At 39.1% G+C, this 19953-nt stretch overlaps 1 protein-coding gene across 2 annotated transcripts in view; it reads right to left on the reverse strand.

Moving 5' to 3' along the window:
• The window catches only part of LOC109927190 (synaptotagmin-B), a 286221-nt gene that overhangs the window by 88717 nt on the left and 177551 nt on the right, over positions 1-19953 (reverse strand). For both annotated transcript variants that reach the window (XM_048612122.1, XM_048612121.1), the window contains exons 4-5: positions 15279-15407; positions 104-271 (exon numbers count right to left, since the gene is read on the reverse strand). In XM_048612122.1, the coding sequence (XP_048468079.1) occupies positions 104-271; positions 15279-15407 (297 nt within the window). The remainder of the gene's footprint in view (positions 1-103; positions 272-15278; positions 15408-19953) is intronic.

A 19953-nucleotide genomic window follows, 5' to 3' on the forward strand; every position in this document is an offset into this window, starting at 1 on the left:
AATGAGTTTTATTGATAGATTGGATTGAATGTAACAGATGTTAAAAGCAAAATAAAAAGATCACTTACAAACAAAATGGAAACTGGTTGCCTTAAAGTGTTACCTTGAATGTAAAGTACTCATTGAAGACAGGGTTCAGGGTCTTTTTCTGAACTTTCGTCTCATATTTCTTCTTCTTGTCTGGAAGCAGGAAGACTTTAACATAAGGATCAGATGTGCCACCCATGTCCAATGCGGGAAGTTCAGCTGCCTGAAGAATTCCCACTGTTAGCTGCAAAAGATACAAACTACAGTTAAGGCTCTGTAATGACAATCAAATTTCTTTAAAGGAGAATATACAGAAAGGATAAGGTATTCCGATGGGAAATGACTGGTTTGGGCACTGCTGTTTCCCCACAATTGCATTTTGCCTGGCAAGGGACAGAATCATTGCAAGGCAATTGGCAGAGACCCACAAAGAATGAAACAGTTTGACTTTTAACAGACATCTCAAGCTTTTGAAAGGTGTGAATAATCCTACAGTCTGGTCCCTTATCCTGGGTGATGTGGTTGGATGCACCCCCAGTGACACTTGTACCTGCTGACTCTATGCAAATTACATGCCTGTCCATCTTGCAAACTCTTTACAAGAGCAGTTATGTTCTTCATACTAACATGACCATCCAGATTGTATCTAGATTATTGATCCATCATTGTGAAGGTCTTGATATGGTTCTCCAGAGTGCCTACTGCAGCATGCCCATTAAGCAGTCTTGTCCTTGGTAATGTCTTTGGCATAATATTCACAAGAAAAGTTTATGACATGTGAATTGAACATTCAGGAAAGATATAACTTATACTAGGCACTGACCTAGAAATTTTACAATGTGCTTTTAGTTCTCCTGTTTGATGCAGAAGATCCACAACTGAGACAGCAACTTCCTGCCCTACAATCAATCATCAATAATTGGAGCATGTCCATCAGCAATTCCCCTCTTACTCCTCTTAAGCCTGAACTGACCTTGAAGAGCTGCATTGAAGGTCGGCAAACTGTCAGATTTCAGGAGCTACACAGTACAGATAGCTGAAGCAGTCATTTGTTTTCCAACTAAATGAGAATGTGCGCGATGTTAGATAGCATTCTTCTGACAGTTAGTATCTTTATTGGTACCAGCATGTTTGAAGAAAGCACCTACGAAGAGAACCTGCCTAACAGGAAGAAGGCAACAGATAACCTTGTAGCTGGTTTTCAAGAAAAGCGAAGAAGTGACCTTGCCAAAGTTATGATTTTTGTACTTAAGACTTGTCACATAACAAGATTATAAAAGACAGGAGACAGTTATTTTTACAAGGAATATTTTCAATGTAACTTACTTAACCTTCAGTTCATTCCGTAGATCATGTTTCAAATACAGTTCCTTTACCATTGGAGGCAGAATGACATTTTATGTGTGCATGTGGGTAGACTTCACCAAGATACAATGGAACCATTGATTTCTGCACAGTGTGAAACTTTAGCGATTCTTCATGAGTCATTGTTTTCTGTCTAAGGTAACCCTAAAAGAGGATTCGTTTTTGCGTAGTTGAAACTACAAGCAAACCACTTGAGATGGTCTCAAAAAATAATATCATAGCATCAAATCATCATTTAGAGTAGATAACTAAAACCAGGTTCCAATGTTTTCTGATTGTGTATATTGGATGATCTCAAGCGGTCATGCACTAACTCTATTTGTTTCAATAACATCAAGGGACATTCCAATATAGAGCTGCAGCTCGAGGAATTCTTCCCAAAAACAGTATTCCTCCAGAAATTACTTGCATTTATATACGACCCTTTTGGCAAAATCTAATATTGTTAACCAAGATCATCCGTGTTGTCAAATGAGCATCTAGAGAACATACATTGGGAACCTTTGATTGGGTTTGGCCTTTGGGTTTGATTCCCTCTTCCAATAACTGAGTTTCCAATAATCCTAGAGTAGTTTCATTCTCCCTCAGAGACTATTCAACTCCTCCACCACCAATCTAATCTCACTCAGGCACTTTCAACCTCATTTGCAATCACATGACTGTGCTATGGAATCCTGCTGACTATACCAGAAACATAATATAAATTTTGTCACAAGGACAGCCCAAAGATCATGAAGCAGGATTCTTCATTCCATCTGCATCAGGTAATTATAAACATGAAAGGAAATTTATGGCTAATCAAGGAAGTATTTGCATGGAACAAAACCTGGTTTAGATTAGATTGAGCAATCCCTTGTCTGTCTGTTCCTTCTCCCCATGAGGCCTCCTATCCCCAACAACACCCTGTTTTCCATAGAGGGTCCAGTCGACTCTTCCAGCTTCCCTCTGTCACTTTTGCCACCTGCGACTAGAGGCATCAGCATTACTACTCGATCTTCCTTTCTCAAAGCACTCCTTCACTTTCTGGAGGTTCCATTACACATGAAAGAATATCTAAAGAGCCAAGTAGGGGCAGTTCTTATTGATTTAACATCTTGCAAATCCACATTCTTTCATGGTAAGTAGTAACATTTTTCCTTATACTAATCTCTTCCTTTCTTCTGTTGCAGTCTTACATTAATGAACTTTCCAATGGAAATTCCCCAATTTGAGATGCTGGAGAAAACATGATTCTTAAAGCATTGGCAAGTATATTCTAGTGTGCAGGTGGTGTTCTGTGACTGCTAGATGGTAAAATATGCACTTCTGCACACAGCAGTGGCTGGATTATGGTTTTGGCAGGTGATTAATATAGACAATGTATTAATGAAAGTTGTAAATTAATGCCATTCTTGAACAGGGTTAGATCACTGGTGTGCGTACTTAACAGGTGAATTCAGTAATGCTTAATTCTATTTCCAAAGTAAAACAAGCACAGCATTTCAAGAAGCTAAGAAAATTATACCACTTGCTGCTTTCACTGTTTGGTGTGCAAGTAGTTCTGTTTGTGGCTTCACTAGGTTGACGCCTCATCTTCAGGTATGCCTGGTGCTGCTCCTGGCATGCCCTCCTGCATTCTGTATTGAACCAAGGTTGATCCCCTGGCTTGATGGTAATGGTTAAGTGGGGGATATGCCGGGCTATGAGGTTACAGATTGTGCTGCAGTACAATTCTGCTGCTGTTGATGGCCCACAGCGCCTCATGGATGCCCAGTCTGGAGTTGCTAGATCTGTTCAAAGTGTCCTGTTTAGCGCGGTGATAGTGCCACACAACACGATGGATGTTATTCTCAATGTGAAGGCAGGACTCCATCTCCGCAAGGACTGTTAGATGGTCACTCTTACTGATACTGTCATGGACAGATGCAACTGCAGCTGGCAGATTGGTAAGGATGAGGTCAAGTATGTTTTTCCCTCTTGTTGATACCCTCACTACCTGCCGCAGACCCAGTCTAGCAGCTATGTCCTTAAGGTCCAGATCAGCTCAATCAATAGTACTGTTTTTGAGCCACTCTTGGTGATGGACATTGAAATCCTCACCCAGAGTACATTTTGTGCCCTTGCCATCCTCAGTGCTTCCTCCAAGTGTTGTTCAACATGGAGGAGTACTGCCTCATAAGCTGAGGGAGGATGGAATGTGGTAATCAGCAAGAGGTTTCCTTGCCATGTTTAATCTGAAGCCATGAGGCTTCATGAGGTCCAGACTCAATATTGAGGACTCCTAGAGCAACACCCACCTGACCGTATATCACTGTACCATTACCTCTGCTGGATCTGCAGGACATATCCATGGAGGGTGATGATGGTGTCTGGGACATTGTCTCTAGAGTATGTGAGTATGACTATGTCAGGCTGTTGCTTAATTAGTCTGTGAGACAGCTCTCCCAATTTTGGCACTAATCCCCAGATGTTAGTGAGGAGGACTTTGCAGGGTGACAGGGCTGTTTCTGCCATTGTCTTTTCTGGTACCTAGGTCGATGCCAGGTGATCCATCCAATTTCATTTCTTTGAGACTTTGTCACGATTGGTACAACTGAATGGCTTGATAGGCCATTTCAGAGGGCAATTGAGAGTCAACCACATGGGTCTGGAGTCACTTGTAGGCCAGATCAGATGAAGGTGGCAGATTTCCTTCCCTGAAGGACATTAGTGAACCAGACGGGTTTTTCTGACGATTGGCAATTATTTCATGTAGATTCTTAGGTCCATACTTTGAAAAAAATTATTGAATTCAAATTACACCATCTGCCATGGTGGGATTCAAACCCGGCTCCCCAGAACATTAGCTGGGTTTCTGGATTAATCATCTCGTGATGATACCACTAGGTGCACTCCAGTTGCATTGGACAAAAATATGCCTCTCACAGCATGGTCAATGCTAAGTTGCATCACTGAAGGTCTGCCTTCCATATAGCCTATGCTTAGATACCTAATCTCATGTCATGTAATATAGGTTCATTATTAATGAGTGTGATTTTGAACTATGTCAAATATGAAGAATAACTGTAAAGAACAGATGAGCTTTTCTGCAGAGTAATGTACAGAATTAGGTTTCAATATGTATCTAAATCTTACTTTTAGTACTTTATTGAGGAATCTGTAGTTGTCAAGCAAAATAGGTTCCTTGTTCAATATGTTTTACTGATCAATATATTCTCTATTGCAATGCACACACAAATTCAAATGTAGATTTTAAGTGGCAGTTTGGATTACAGTTACTTCTCAATTGGGGAACTTCTGATGGAATTTTTTGAACTTCCTTTTTAAATTTTATAAAAGTTTTCTTCCCTTTCTTTCATTTATGTTCACTGTGAATTATCGTGACAGAATGGGTCTTAGGCCTTTGTCAATGGAAACTATTCTACTTTTGAGTGATCAGATTGTGCAATTCAGCTCAAGATGAAATGAGAGAATAAGCTCTAATGGGTATTGACATTTTCAATTAACCTCAAAAGAGTCCCTCCATTATACTACAACCTTTCCATTGATCATAGATACCTTGCCAATGCATTTGATACAGCTAATCTGATCAGTTGAGTGATGCTGAATAACGTATTCAATTTCAATTGACCAGAGCGCTACTTGTCAGACCAAAATCTGGCATTCTCGTTTCCTTTGAAATTGCACTGTGCATAGTGTTTAATGCATTTTGTTTGCACCTGCATGCACAAAGCAGATCCACTGTATATCATTTGTACTCATACAGGTAGGTGTTCAGGAAGTAGTGCATTTATCTGTGTTAAAATACTCTGCATTTTTTTAAACTAAATTTTACAGTTCTACAAATTTTAAATAAAGTACCAAAATCCTAGTTTAACAAAAGTTTGAAGTTTAGACTACCATTGTGCCTAAAATAAAACAGAATTGAAACTCTACGGAAAGTTATGTATCTCAAGTCCAGAGAAGGGCTAGAATTTAGCTTGAATCCATCTTAAAGAAGGGTACTGGGTAAATGGGGAAAGGAGACTCTCCATTTCGTGTTGCTTTATTCCCAGTTTGGGAAAACAGCAATGCCTTTTTACCCCGACTTTGTAATTTGTCCTGACCTACTCACTGGGATACGTATGTAGCATCCAACTGGAGATCATGTCTAAGTCTTCTCCTAGACTTCTGACAATCCAGTAAGGTTCTGGCCCATTTTTTTTTGTTCTTGGTGATGAATAATTAGTTTGGATTCTTGTGTTTACACACTGAAGTTAATAGCAATACCAACATTTTCTGGAAGAAAGGGCACTGATTAAACTGAAACCTAGATGAAAATTAGACAACAGAGAATGTTGTGACATTAATGGGTCATTCACAATAGAGCCTAAACCATGTAGCTTTAACTTGGTGTCAAATTTAAACAAGGGTTTGATGTTGACTCTGAGTTTCTAGGAATTGAAGATTCTTTGAAAGGAGAATCACTTCAAGAATAAAATTTTCCTAATTAACCTTGAGCATTAATTATTTGCTCAATTTAATTCACTGAGCGCTCATTCCTAGAAGTGGCATGGGAATGCGACTTTTTGAGATGCTACTACTAAAATATTCTGTAGACTTTCTGAAAAAGACAGACATTTTTTGATATTTTATTTAGTGTCAATCTAACTCAACTCACATCAGTTCAACATCCTAAAAGTAATCAATTATTTAAATGCATTGATGAGACCAACAGGATATAAGGAGTTTCACATTGATGAGATTGTTGTAATGACATTTGAGCTCTCTAATGCAATGCAAATATAAGTATATGCAATAATAGGATGGGAATAAAATTTAAATTGCTAACTTCAGCTCTCCCACCAAGAAGTTGAATGACACAAGTAAATTTTATCATTTACAACCAGCTGAGTGTTGGAATCATGGACAATTCAGGATGGCACCATCCTGGAGCTGAAAACAGAGAAAGAACCTGCAGTCTACACCGAGTTCAGTGATAGGCATTCAAATGTTTTGATGAAACATGGGGCAAGAGCTGCTTTTTAATTTTATCTTTAAACAGGATTTTTCTGGTGTCAGATGTTCATAATAATGGAATATCAGGTACTAAACTGTGACAAAACAAAAGCTGTTTCTTTGCTTATGAATCATTCTGTGTAGATCATACTGTGTACCAAAGATGGTTAATTCCAAATAAATGAATGCTATCATTTATTGAAACAAGCCCTGTGTGGAATGTAATATTGAACATTCAGGGATAATTTAGACAACAGAAATTTTTACGTTTTTTTCACCCCCAATATCATGTGAAAGTGCTTCCAACCTGGTTTTATCTGATCAAAAGTACTGGCCAGTATAACAACATGTCACACACTGCACTTCGCCAGGCCAGCAGCTGATGTCTTTGGCCGAGCTAGGGTTAGGTAAAAGATTACTCTCAGTTTCTGATCCTGACCATTAACCTAATTCTAGCCGGATAAGGCACGTGTGACAATCAGCTTCTGGGATTTAACAATTGGAGGCAGATCAGAGGAACACGAGTGGCATCCTGTTCAACTGTAGGAGGCCTAGTCAGTTTTGAGGGCTGTGCCTCATTATCATGAGATTAGCAAACTGTGAATGCCAAGAGATTATCTTGTTGCTGTTTGCTAGTGCAAATTAGTTAATTGGAAGTGGGCATCATTGGGTAGGCAGCACTTTTAGCCCATTCCTAATTGCCCAGTTGAATTTGGTGGTGAGCCAATATTGTGAACTGCTCCAGCACTTGAGTTGCAGTCACAACTATAATGCTGCCAATAAGGGAATTCCAGTATTTTAACCCTTGAACAGCAATTTTTTTTTCCAGTCAGGAAGGTGTATGGTTTGAAGGGAACTTGCAAGTCGTGGTAGCTCATGTAAGGGAATACACTTCTAGGTGGTAAAGTTTGCAGATTTGTAAGATCCTGTCAAAGGGCTTGATGAGGTTTCTGTAGTGCAATTTCCAGTTGTACATACTGCTGTCACTGCGTGTCAGTGGTGAAGGAAGTGACTGTTGAAGGTGGTGTATGTGGTGCCAGTCAAGCAGGTGGCATGGTTCTGGATGGTATCAAGCTTCTTGACAGTTGTTGAAACTGTACCTATCCAAGTAGGAGAAGTGTATTCCATACCAGTCCTATCTTGTGCTTTGTACATAGTAGACAGACATTGGAGAGACAGGTGGTGAGTTGCTTGCCACAGAATTCCTAGCCTCTGACTGCTGTTGTAGCCATAGTATTTATATGGCTTGTCCAGTTCAATTGTTTTTAATCAATGATATCCCCAGGTTATTGACAGTAGAGTATTCAGCAAAAGTAATTCCATTGAATGTCAAGGGGAGATGGTTAATTTCTCTCTTATTGGAGATAATTATTGTCTGCCATTTGTGTAGTGTGATTTTACTTATGCTTACCAGCGCATGTTTGGATATTGTCCATGCCTTGCTACATTTGGACATAGACTGCTTCAATATCTGAGGAATCGTGAATGGTGCTGAATATCATGTCATCATCAGAGACCATTCCCACTTCTGACCTTGAGGTGGAAGGAAGCTCATTGATGCATGAGCTGAAGATGGTTGGGCCTAGAATGCTACCCTGAGGAACTCCTGCAGAGCTGTCCTGGAGCTGAACTGACTGACCTCCAAGAATCAGAACCATTTTTCTTTGCAACAAAAATAGAAATTGCTGATGAAACTCAACAGGTCTTTCAGTATCTGTGAGAAGAAAGCAGAATTAACATCTCAAATCTGGTGGCTGTTCCTCAGAATTGGTCTGCTTTTGCTTCAGATCTCCAGCATCTGTAGTTCTCTGTTTCATTCCATTTTCCTTTATGCAGGTTCGATTCTAATCAATAGAGAGTTTTCTCCATGCTTCGAATTTTGCAAGGGATCCATACTCTGTGAGATGCTTCTTTGAAGTTAAGTACAGCCACTCTCAGTTCATCTCTGGAGATTAGCTCTTTTGTTCTTGTTTGTATCAAGGCAGTAATGAAGTCAAGCATTCAGTGACCTAAATTGAGATTGTTGTTGCTGAGTGTACCACTTCATAGCATTGTCATTGACCTCTTCCATCACTTTAATGATCAAAACGGTTTGACAGGGCAGTAAATGGCTGGGATGAAGTTGTCCTGCTTATTGTGCACAGGACAGCTCTCATTAATTTTTCAGATCACCAGGTAAATGCCAATGCTGTAGCTGGAATGGAATAGCTTGGCTAGAGGCATGGTTAATTCTGGAGGACAAGACTTCTCTATTATGTTATGATGAAGGTTAAAAACCCAAAGTACTGTGGACAATTTTAACTTGTAATCATAATTAACTGTTTTATAAGGTTGATGCAGATAAAAATAGCTGCAGATGTAAATGAATTGTCTGAAGAAAGAGTAGGATAGAATATAACACCTAAAGGGTCAAATAAAGATAAAGATTCAAACAGAATGGACTGATCCTTGTGACTTCAACGATAATGAGAGACTGATAATCCCTGATCAACAGCAAGCCACTAACTGTGGGTTTTGTCCCACATTGCAAACACATTTTATATTTTTTCCGTTCAAGAGTACACAAAGTTAGGGGATGAAATGCCAGTTTCGATGCAAATAGAATATACTGGTGGGACTGAATGTTCTTCTAGGGGTTTGAGCATTAGCATGCCTTGAAGGTTGCAATTGGAAAAACTAGCCCGAGTCATCCCTGTATTGCAGGTAAAGGTCTTCTCTCACTTCCAGTGCTACAATTCAGACAAACTGGAATAGGATAACAAAATGATTTCTTTCTTTCCTTCTTTCTTTCTCTCTCTCTCTCTCTCTCTCTCTCTCTTCCTCTCCCCCCCTCTCTCTGATTCCTGGAATACAATTACAGTTGAAAGGAATCAGAACTATAGAACCTCAAGCAATCTGCAAAATTTAGGATTATGCAATTGAATTTTTAATTAGCAACATCAACATTATTGGAGCAGCTGCAACATTCAACCATCCACTCTTCACAAACAACTTAGAAACTGATCATATTTTTTCATTGAACTTTTATCATTTTGGATTCACCTCATTTCTAACTTATGTCTATGTATGTTCCATTGGGTTTCCTTCTCGTGCAGTAATTAATGAACTCAAGCTTTTTGTTAATTCAAGAAATTGGCGGGTTAAATTAGGTCCTTTCAAACATAAGTTCATGTGGGGCTGGAATAAAGGTATTCCCAAGGGAAAGGATCTTTTCTAAGTGAACCTTGTTGCAACCAACTGAGGGAATGAGTGAATAAGAGAAGGGAGTCAGTTAATCTTGACAGACCTAAGAGCTTAACAGCTTGGAGTATGCTGTTTGGAACCGTAATGAATTGGAGAACCTTGCCTGAGGTTTAGTCATAAAATTGCTAGAATATTGTCAGGACCTATTGCCTTTGCAGTATCCAGTGCTTTTAGCCACTTTTTAATAGCTTGACTCTTAATCCAGGGACCCAGGTAAGGATCTGGAGTTCCAGGTTCAAATCCCGTCATGGCAGAAGGTGGAATTTGAATTTAATAAAAATCTGGAAATAACAATCTAATGATAACCACGAGTCCATTGTCAGTTGTCAGGAAAAAACCCATCTTGTTCACTAATGTCCTTTAGGGAAGGAATTTGCCTCCTTACCTGATCTGGCCTACATGTGACTTCAGACCTACAGCAATGTGGTTGACTCTCAACTGCCCTCTGGGTAATTAGGGGTGGGCAATAAATACTGACCTAGTCAGTGATGCCCTCATCCCATGAATTAATTTAAAAAATTGAACTGATTGAAGACTGGCATTTGAAATACTGGTGCCTTATGTGGAGTCTGAGATGATGCCTGTGCTTCATCTTGTCTTTTGCGGTGATGTGCTAGGTAACCCCCATTGTTTAGGATGGGGAATATCTGTGGAGTCACCTCCTCCAATTGCTTACTTAATTATCCATACCCATTCACAACTGGATTTGGCAGTACTGCATAATTTATTTCTGATCTGTTGGTTTTGAGATTGCCAAACCTTGTTTATCGCATGGCTTCCATTGTCTTTATGCACATGATCCTGTGCTGTAGCTTCTGTCGATTAACACTTAATTTTTCAGTATGCAATATACTGCTCCTGGCTTGTGTGTGCCCTCCACTGAACTAGGATTGATCCCTTGGCTTGATGGTGACGGTAGAGCATGTGATCTACCAGACATCTGATTCGGACAGATGTGTTGGTCATCTAATAGAAAGCACCAACACCAACACCCCCCCACTTCAGAAAAAAGATTTAAAGCTGATTAGGAGCTCAATGGGTCCACAATTTTAACCCAGTCATTATGGTTTTTGTGCTGGTTGGAGAGAGATACATCTCTCTCCCTACCACCCCTCTGCTGCACTAGTTGACAGCTGGATTGCCTCCAGTTACTATGTTCTATGCAGTTGACTTGAAACTGATAACACACTGTCTAGGCCATGCATAAAAAAAACTAATTGAACAAATTAATGAAGGATTATCAAGTACATCCTGATGTCTACAGTAATGTTAATGCATTTTGGGCATAGAGAGAGAGAAATTTGGAAGAAACAATTGAATTGTATGACTTTATTCTCTGTTGTATACAGAAAACTGATTCAGAGTGATTTATGCTGTCCCTACCATTCATTAACATGTTATAACCTTGAGTATTTCAGTCCTTTAGGTGAGAAATGAAAATCTCAGGCAGGGAAGTGAGCCTCTTTAAAGCTTTTTGTTGAATGAGATGTCAATTATATCTTTGTCATGTTGTATAGTCAGCCATGATGGCATTTCCAGAGTCCTCCAGTGGGCACTCAAACTTTCATTGTGATTTGACCTTAATTAGGATCAGCTAATGCAGGCTCAAGGCAACAGAAGTGTAACAGACCATTGCAGCCCATTTTAAAACATGTATGTAGTTTGTCATTGGCAAGGAGCCTTGTGAGAGATTTTGTCATGTTTAAATACAGAGGAATATGTAATCATTCAATGGACACTGTGGTGAGATGGTAGCACAGATGATCATCACTATTAGTAAAAACAAGTTTGTAATTTCCATGCTAAGACTCAAGAACAATACACAATAGGAGTTCATGCTGCTAATGTGTGTACAGAGTGATTCTACAATCTGTTTTCCATCAATGTTTGAATATGAATTTACCATGTTTTTCCATTAGAAATTTCTGTAGGTGTGAACCAAGGAGTTTTTCAAAAAATGGTCAATGATTGTCACTGGCAAGGCCAGCATTTGTTGTCTTTTCTTAATGACCCAGTGGAGAAACTATAGCAGATAACAATGGAGAATTGAAGTCATACACTTTATATTTGAGAAAGGCAACTCTTAATATTTTCTTACTGATGAGAGACAAGGTGCTTTGGAAGCAAAAAGGGACTTAAATGTCCATATGCCTAAAGCTGGTGAGAGGTACAATATTTCACCTGAAGAATTGACAATCACAAAAGGTTATGGCTTAGGAGGCCATTCAGCCCATCATATCTATAATCAGCCATTCACTAATTATTATGACTTTGTGTCGTTCTTTTGCCTTTTCTGTATGCTCTAGAACATTGTTTTGCAGTGGCAGCAGTGGCTTCCTTTGCTGAAATGGGGGATCTAGGAGGCGGTAGCAATGTAAGCCAGAAGAGGCACTGGATGCTTAGGTGTGATGGGCCCGCAGCAAGTTTGAGCCCGATGCTTTTTTGAGCTTCAGTGGGTTCATGGCGATGAAGAATGGTGACATGGTTCCAGACAATGGTCAGCCCGGGTGTCTGCGAAGGTGGTGTTATTCGCTGACTGAGGGATGGACATTGTGGCTTTGTTTTTCTGGCAGCAAGGACTCCTGGTGGAGATGAAGGAGAGATTTGGATGTTTCCTTTTCTTTTGACTTTTTCTCTTATTTCTGCTTGTGTTTTTAATCCTGTCTTTTGTATTCTAATGCAGCACCTGAGAATGGCGATTTATACACTTTTCACTGTATTCCTGTGCTCGAGTACACATGACAATAAAATCTATATCTAATGGAATGTTGGCCTTGCATCAATGTATCAGCTTTGAGCACCAAAAGACAGGAAGCACGTATTAGTCACAGGTACAATGCAGATTCATCAAATTATATTGGTAGTTAAAGTGTTAAATTAGAAGGGTAAATTTTGTATTAGCTTGAGTTTAGACGAGTTCAAGGATAGGCTAATCAAGACATTTGAGAAAATAATCTGATAGTGTGGATGGCAAAAATATTCCTGTGGGGAATCTGGAACAAGAGATAATGGCAATCATTGCTACATGGAGTGGGTAATGCAGATTGCATACCGCATTTAAGGAAAACCTAGAGAAGGACATCAGGAAGAAAAAATACAAAGATATTTAATCCGTTAACCTGAAGATGAAGTTAAGTGCTAGGCCATTTAGGAACGAAACCAAGAATTGTACAGAATTGATAGCGGGAAGAGGCTCTTCAATCCATCACTGCTCATATTCATGTCCCACATGAGCCTCCAACAACTCTATTTACTTAATTTCACCTTGCCAACAAACCAATATATCTCTATATTGCTTTTCTCCCTCATGTACTATCTACATTCCTCTAAAACTATGATATTTGCTTTAATTGCTCCATGGAGTAGCAAGTACTAATGTCAGAACACTGGCTAAAGAAGCTTCCCTTCTCACAAAGGGGTGTGGGAAAATGGAACTCTCTCTTTCTCAAAAGGTTGAACCCTGGATCTGCTGAATTTTTTCAAGACTGAGGCTAATGGATTAATACAAGTCAAGTGCCTCAAGGGATATGGAACAAAAACACGTAAATGGATTTGAGCTACAGATCAAGCCAGGATCGAATCAAGAGATGTGAGGCTGGAAAAGCACAGCAGGTCAGACAGTATCCAAGGAGCAGGAAAGTCCACGTTTCAGGCCAAAACCTTCGTCAGGACTGGGGAGGGGTAGGGAAGTCCAGAAGTACATAGAGGGAGGGGGAATGGTAGATTGGATGGTGATAGGCGAATGCAGGTAGGGGGTTATTGTGATTGGTCAATGGGAAGCAGATAGGTGAGTAGGAAGATGTACAGGTTAGGTCAAGTCAGGGAGGCAGGGTGGGGTGTTCTGTTGGAAGGGTTTTTAAGCTGTGAAGTCAATATTGAGGCCAAACCCAGACTTGGGGACCGGATCGCAGAGCATCTGCGCTCTGCACGCACCACCCAACCTGACCTTCCGTTTGCCATCCATTTTAATTCTCCCTCCCACTCCCTGGCGACATGTCCATCCTTGCCTGTCTCCACTGTTAGTGAGGCCAAATGTAAGCAGGAGGAACAACACCTGATATTTTGCCTTGGGAGCTTACAGCCCAATGGCCTCAATATTGACTTCACCAGCTTCAAAATCGCTCCACTCCCAGCCTTACTCCATGTCCAGCTCTCCCCCTCCTCCTCACCTCCCTGACCTGACCTATCTGGTTCACCCTTCCCACTGACCAATCTGCTTTTGCAGAGGGATCTGGTATCCATTGTATGAATCACAGAAAACTAGCATGCAGATACAGTGGGTAATAAGGAAGACAAGTGGAATTTTGACATTTATTGCTAAAGGAATAGAATATAGAAGGAGGGAAGTGTTGCTGCAACTGTACAAGGCATTGGTAAGACTACATCTGGAGGATTGTGTACAATTTTAGTCCCTTTTCTTGAGGAGGGATGTAATTGTGCTGGTGACAGTTCGGAGAAGGTTCACTAGATTGTTTCCAGACATGAGGGGTTTGTCTTATGAAGAAAGATGGAGCAGTTTAGGCCTATACTGTCTGGAAATTAGAATAATGAGAGGAGATCTTATTGAGGTATAAAAGATGCTGAAGGGGATTGACAATGTAAACATAGACAGGATCTTTCCTCATGTAAGGCACTCTGGATGAGAGGTCATAGTTTTTGGTTTTAAGTCTGCTAATCCTTATCCTATGAGAATAATTAGAAAGAAGTTATAGTAATGTGGTCACACCCAAGTTACAGGAAGATAGATGGGTGACTGTTAGAAGGGGCAGGCAATCAGCGCAGGACTCCCCTATAGCTGTCCCCCTGTCGGACAAGTATTCCACTTTAGATACTGATGAGAGGGATCGGTGACAGCAGAAGCAGTTGGGTACTGGCACCATGATTATCCCTGCTGTACAGAGGGGAGGGACCAAGCGTAGCAGAGCAGTAGTAATTGGAGACTCGATAGTTAGTGGCACATGTAGGCACTTCTGTGGCCACAAGAGAGACTCCAGGATGGTACATCACTTTCCTGGTGCCAGGGTCATGGATGTCTCTGAGTGAGTACAGGGCATCCTCAAATGGAAGGGTTAAACAGACAGAAGTCATTCTCCGTATTGGCACAAATGACATAGGTAGAGCTGCTCTCTTATTAGACAGTGATGACTGGTGGTGGTTTAACCTGAGGGGCACCAAGCCTCCTGTCAGGGGAGACATTGAAAAGGAGTGTCCTTCATGGTAACCTCAGCCAGGGTGGGAATTGAACCTATGCTATTAGCATCTCTCTACATCACAAACCAAACATCTAATCAATTGAGCTAATTGACCCCTAACCAATCAGGGGTATATAAGCTGTCTTATTAAGCAGTTACTTTATATGTTTAGAAGATTGAAGACTGGCAAATTACTATAATGAAAAGATCAGTACTCAAATATTTTACTTCTTTTCAAAAAGGGTCATGATTTCAAATCTATCTCATGGTTGCAGTTGCTCAGTTTAGCCATGGCCATGTGAGTAATTAAATCATCCATTTCTCTTTCCCTTTGGACATGGAAATCTTTCGAAGCAGCTTGCCTAAGAACAAACTGAATGCTGGAGTGAACCATAATGTATTGATCTCCATGAATTTCTACAATATCTTGTAAGAGGTTTACTGTTGCAGTGAAATCAGAATACTGCATCTCACCTGGTTATTCTGGAAGTCATAGTCCAATGAAAATTGCAATTTCCCAAGTTTTTCTTCCTCTTTTAGCTCCTCATCTTTGTCTTCACCTTCAGTTAAACCAGTTTCTGCATCATCATCATCCTGTTTGGTCTGTGAAGAGGAAGCAAAATTTTGCTGAGTTTCCACAGGCACTGCTTTACTGTGAACAATATCTTGACAGTGAAACTCCTGATTTAAAGAAAAGCATGTTTTTTTTTAACCTCATAAGAGAGGCTGTAGATGCAGTAGAGTATGCCTTTTGCCAGCTTTAATAGAGCACTGATTTCATTGGATTAACAGTTTTCATAAATACAAAGTGGTTTCAGCTCAGTCAACTGGTAAAGGTTTGCCATATTGACTGAGAGGTGAATTAAAACCACCACTTCAGTTATGAAATGAATTCAAAAATACTATTCAAAACAGCACCGTGGATCACTTTATCAGACACTATCTTGGGTCTGCTATTGATTTTTGAAACAATTGAACTTGAAAACGTAGGTCACAAAAGGCAATCTACCATTTAAATGGCTGAGTGATTTTGCAGTGCAGATCTGAAGAAAGCTGATGTGACTGAATATTAATAATCAGGCGTGCAGATGATAATATGTTTCAAAGGGAGCAAAGCAATACTAGAGTCATTAAAAGAATCTTAATGGCATTTTCCTGCATTGCTACAGCTTCAAGTCCATAAACTACATTCATGTGCAATTTGCAGTCCAACATGCCTCATCTTATTCATCAAATGTCTTAAGAGTTCAATACATTTATGCCAAGTGCATAAGAGTTAAATTCAAAGATACCTGTATGGGTCGACAATCCCCATGCAACTCTCTGTGCATGATTGCTAAGAAGGATTAACTGTTTTTGTCTAATGTCTGATCTCCTTAAGACAATGAGTTCCACACTGTTTATAATTGGCAGAAAGCCTAAAGTTAGCAAAAATCCATTTTCTTTAGGACAACGTAGCAACTTCTATGTTTTTGACGACCGTGTGGTTGCTGTGTTCCTTTGACCAATCAGTCCGAAAAGCCATTTGGTTTAGTCACATGTATGACCAGTTCTGTACCAAGAAGAAACAATGTGGCATTTAAATCTCCAGAAATAACTGTGCCCGCATTGAAACTTTCATTTATGGAGTGAAGAAAGCCCCAAAACCTTCCTTCTGATTGGTTTATGGGCCCCTGCTTAGCTGCTTTGCCATCTTCCAACCCATATGCTATGGAACTTATTGATCAATTCTTTCTGGTTGGGTAAAGCCTATTTCATTCCTGCTTTCTTCTTTCTGACCCCGGTCTTTCGGCTTGCTACCGCTCACCCAACAGCATCTCTAGCTTCACTGCTCATGCCTCACTTTTGTCACTCTCTATTGCTATTTTGTGGCCACTAGCCTGTCACACGTCCATTACTATCCTTAGTTACTGGAGTTGAGGTGCAATTGAAAGCTGGGACTTTCAGACAAAGTTTATAACAGGCAAATATAAGAAGACTAGAAACCGGTGAATTATTTAGTCCAAGAAAAAGATAAGATTGCTTCCATAGCTATCAGTGAGGTGACACTGAGTTGAGAGAGTTGGAAATGGTGAATAACATAAAATATGAGAGACAGAGGAAGAGTGTGAAAGACATATCATGAAAAATATACAAAAAAAAAACCAGCACAGAGAAACTGACAGAAAAAGTGACCATGAAATTAAGAACAAGAGTCAAGATAAACAGATATAGAGACACCAATGACTGAGTTTGAGAGAAAGAAAGAAAATGAGATGCAGTGTTTTGGAAATTAAGTAGCGAGAGCTACAAGAGAGACAGTAGGACGATGTTTTACATTTTTGTGCAATGCCTCAATGACTGATCATATTAGTATTTAGAATTGTTTGTGTGAATTGGAAGCAACAAGAGAGTTGGAATTATTTTGCTTTATTAATTGTATTAGCATATATTTCCAAATAAAACAAAATTTATGGTATTTTCCCTGTTTTTCTCTTTATAACTTTAAACCAAACTGATGCGGTTTATTTGTTTGAAGATATATGCTTGAAAATAAAAATGAACTTGGTATTTTAAATAAAAGTGTATTCCTTTTACAGCCATAGCCCTACAACCAATTTTTAAAAATAATTTCTTGATCAGCAGCACAGCAGATTATCTTCACCTGTTGAAGTGACCTAATAATTAAACTTTCTAATCATTTCATTCCAAGAGTCATTACAGATTCCACAACATGGGCTGATGAAAATCTGACAATTGCTATATTCCAGCCTATTCTTCAGCTAATACAGTCCATTCCCTTTTGATTAAAGTTGTTTAATTCAAAGCCTTCTGATAATTGAACTATTTTTAAACGTAAATTCAGATTTTTTCTGCACCTTTTGCATAGTTTACTTCCGATGATTGAAAGGGTTTTGATGTAAAAACCAAACATATAGTTTCAGGAGTAAGCTGCATCATTAAAATCTCATTGCCACGTCTGGTCATCAGACATTTGAGAGATGTGACTTAAACAGTGATCCCAAAGTGCTTGCCTGGCAATAATTATTTTTCCAAAGGCAACTCATTGTGTGAAGTACTTGGAGATGTTTTGATCAGATGAAATGCAATAATGTTTTGATTCTGATGGTGAACTCCAAGCTACAACGGCAAAATACTACAAGTTTGTAAGAGATTTCTTGGAAGTACAGCACTCATAATCAATCCTAGATGGTCCTAATTGGCAGTGTGTGTATGGCAATTACTGTTAGAAGCAATCTTGCAATTAAAAAGACGAGTAATTACCATGACTGATATTCAGATTTAATAAAAAAAATTAGATGTTAATCACTGTAGTAGGATTCAAATAGAGGACTATTGATTTTTATCACATTTGCTTAAGAGCCATTTACTACTGATTCAGAATTCTAATGTGAAGTTCAATTGAAAGTAATATGCCTTTCTGTTTGCATCTTTAGCTGAAAACTTTCCAAATGACATTTATGATGATGGATCAGAACCCCAAAATACTGTAGGCATTTTTAGCCCTTGAATTCCATTATGGGATTTTTATTAAGAGTACTGCTACAAAGGCAAAGTGTAGGTGTTAATCAGAATCTACATGAGACTGATGGGATGTAATAACTAAAGTGTCAAAGAAACTTTAAAACAGACTGAACTGTGACTGCAAAGATAATAAGGAGCTGATGAACCCCTGCTCAACAGCAAGATTGCATTCTAAATTGCAGAGACATCTTGTGTTTTTCCTTTTGAAGAATACACAAAGACATGGGGTTTAAAAAAAAACAGTTCAACTTTACTGGAGTGGACAATTGGGACTGAATACTCTCATGTGTATCCTCCTGGATTCAAGCATTAGTGTGCATTGAAGGTCACAGTCAAAAGTACTATCCTCTCTTTACCCTTGAGTTGCAGTATTTATTAAAACTTTTACTGGCTGTTGATTGATGTTAGACAGACATTAACTGAAATTGATGTTCTGAATTTGACTGAGGAAGAAAAAAATGGCATTGCAGATTATCAGGGATGGTAATTATGCCAGGTGGATGAGCAAGTATTTTTGTGTAGGCTTAATTCAACCATGACCTCTATTGTGCATATACCCAACCAACAACTATGTTTCAACTGTGATTGTTTTTCTCTATATAGTGTTAATCCAGAACAAAGCAATGCAGTTACATTGTGTCAAAGGAACACTTTGGCAATAAAATGCTGTGATTAGAAGCATTTTTGTGAATAAGCTATTTTAAATTATTGATTTCATTCACAGTCCAAACTAAAATGCTTTTATGTTCGAGCACATCAGCACAAATCTGAAGCCAACTTTTCTGTTTAAATCTGCAGAAAACATTGCTTTTAATTGTCCCAAAAATGCATTTTCTAAATTGCAATTAATTATTACAATCTGAACAATCTTAATCCTCATGTCACCACTGACATTAAAACTGTTTTTTTAACAGAGTACGGGATGGTACATGTGCAGGTGTAAGAATTAAACCTTAAAACTAATACAAAACAAATTCTTGGAAGAACCTACCATCCAGTTGAAATCCAGGACAGTCAGAAAATACAGTCAGATAATACAGATCAGGAAGAGCACAGAAAAAAAAATTGAAAAGACAAAAAACAGGCTGTGAAGCTTCACAAAACACCACAAAGAGATATGACACACACAGAGTGGCTTGGGAAAAACTGCTTTCAGATAGTAATGAGAGATTCTGTTTGCTTAATGTGTAACATGCAATATCTGTCATTACATGTTGGTTGATAGGCTGTAATTCAAACCGACAAAAGGTAATACCCGTGCCTGAGCACACGTTTTCTTCCCCAATTTTCCTGCCTCTTTTCCCTTCCTCTCTTGTTTGTTGAGAAATAGATTCTAAATGTCCAAGTGTTTTAGTTATTTCAGTATGACCCACTGCCATTAAGGTTCTTCTGTCTAAATTGTAAGTCTAATCTTTCTAAGTTGTAAGACTAATCTTTCTTCATAGGATATTTCTGTTTGCTGCATATATGTTACGTTCCAATTGTGTTGTCAAAAGCTAAACAGAACAAAGTTATGGCTTGAGCAGTGCACTATAAAAACTTGAATCTCTATAAGCTTGTACTGTAGACTTGTGGTTATGCTGGAGTGATTTCACAACTCTGTATTTGCAAAAGAAAAAGTGCT

The sequence above is a fragment of the Rhincodon typus genome, chromosome 25 (genome assembly GCF_021869965.1).
Source record: "Rhincodon typus isolate 14 chromosome 25, sRhiTyp1.1, whole genome shotgun sequence".
NCBI lineage: Eukaryota > Metazoa > Chordata > Chondrichthyes > Orectolobiformes > Rhincodontidae > Rhincodon > Rhincodon typus.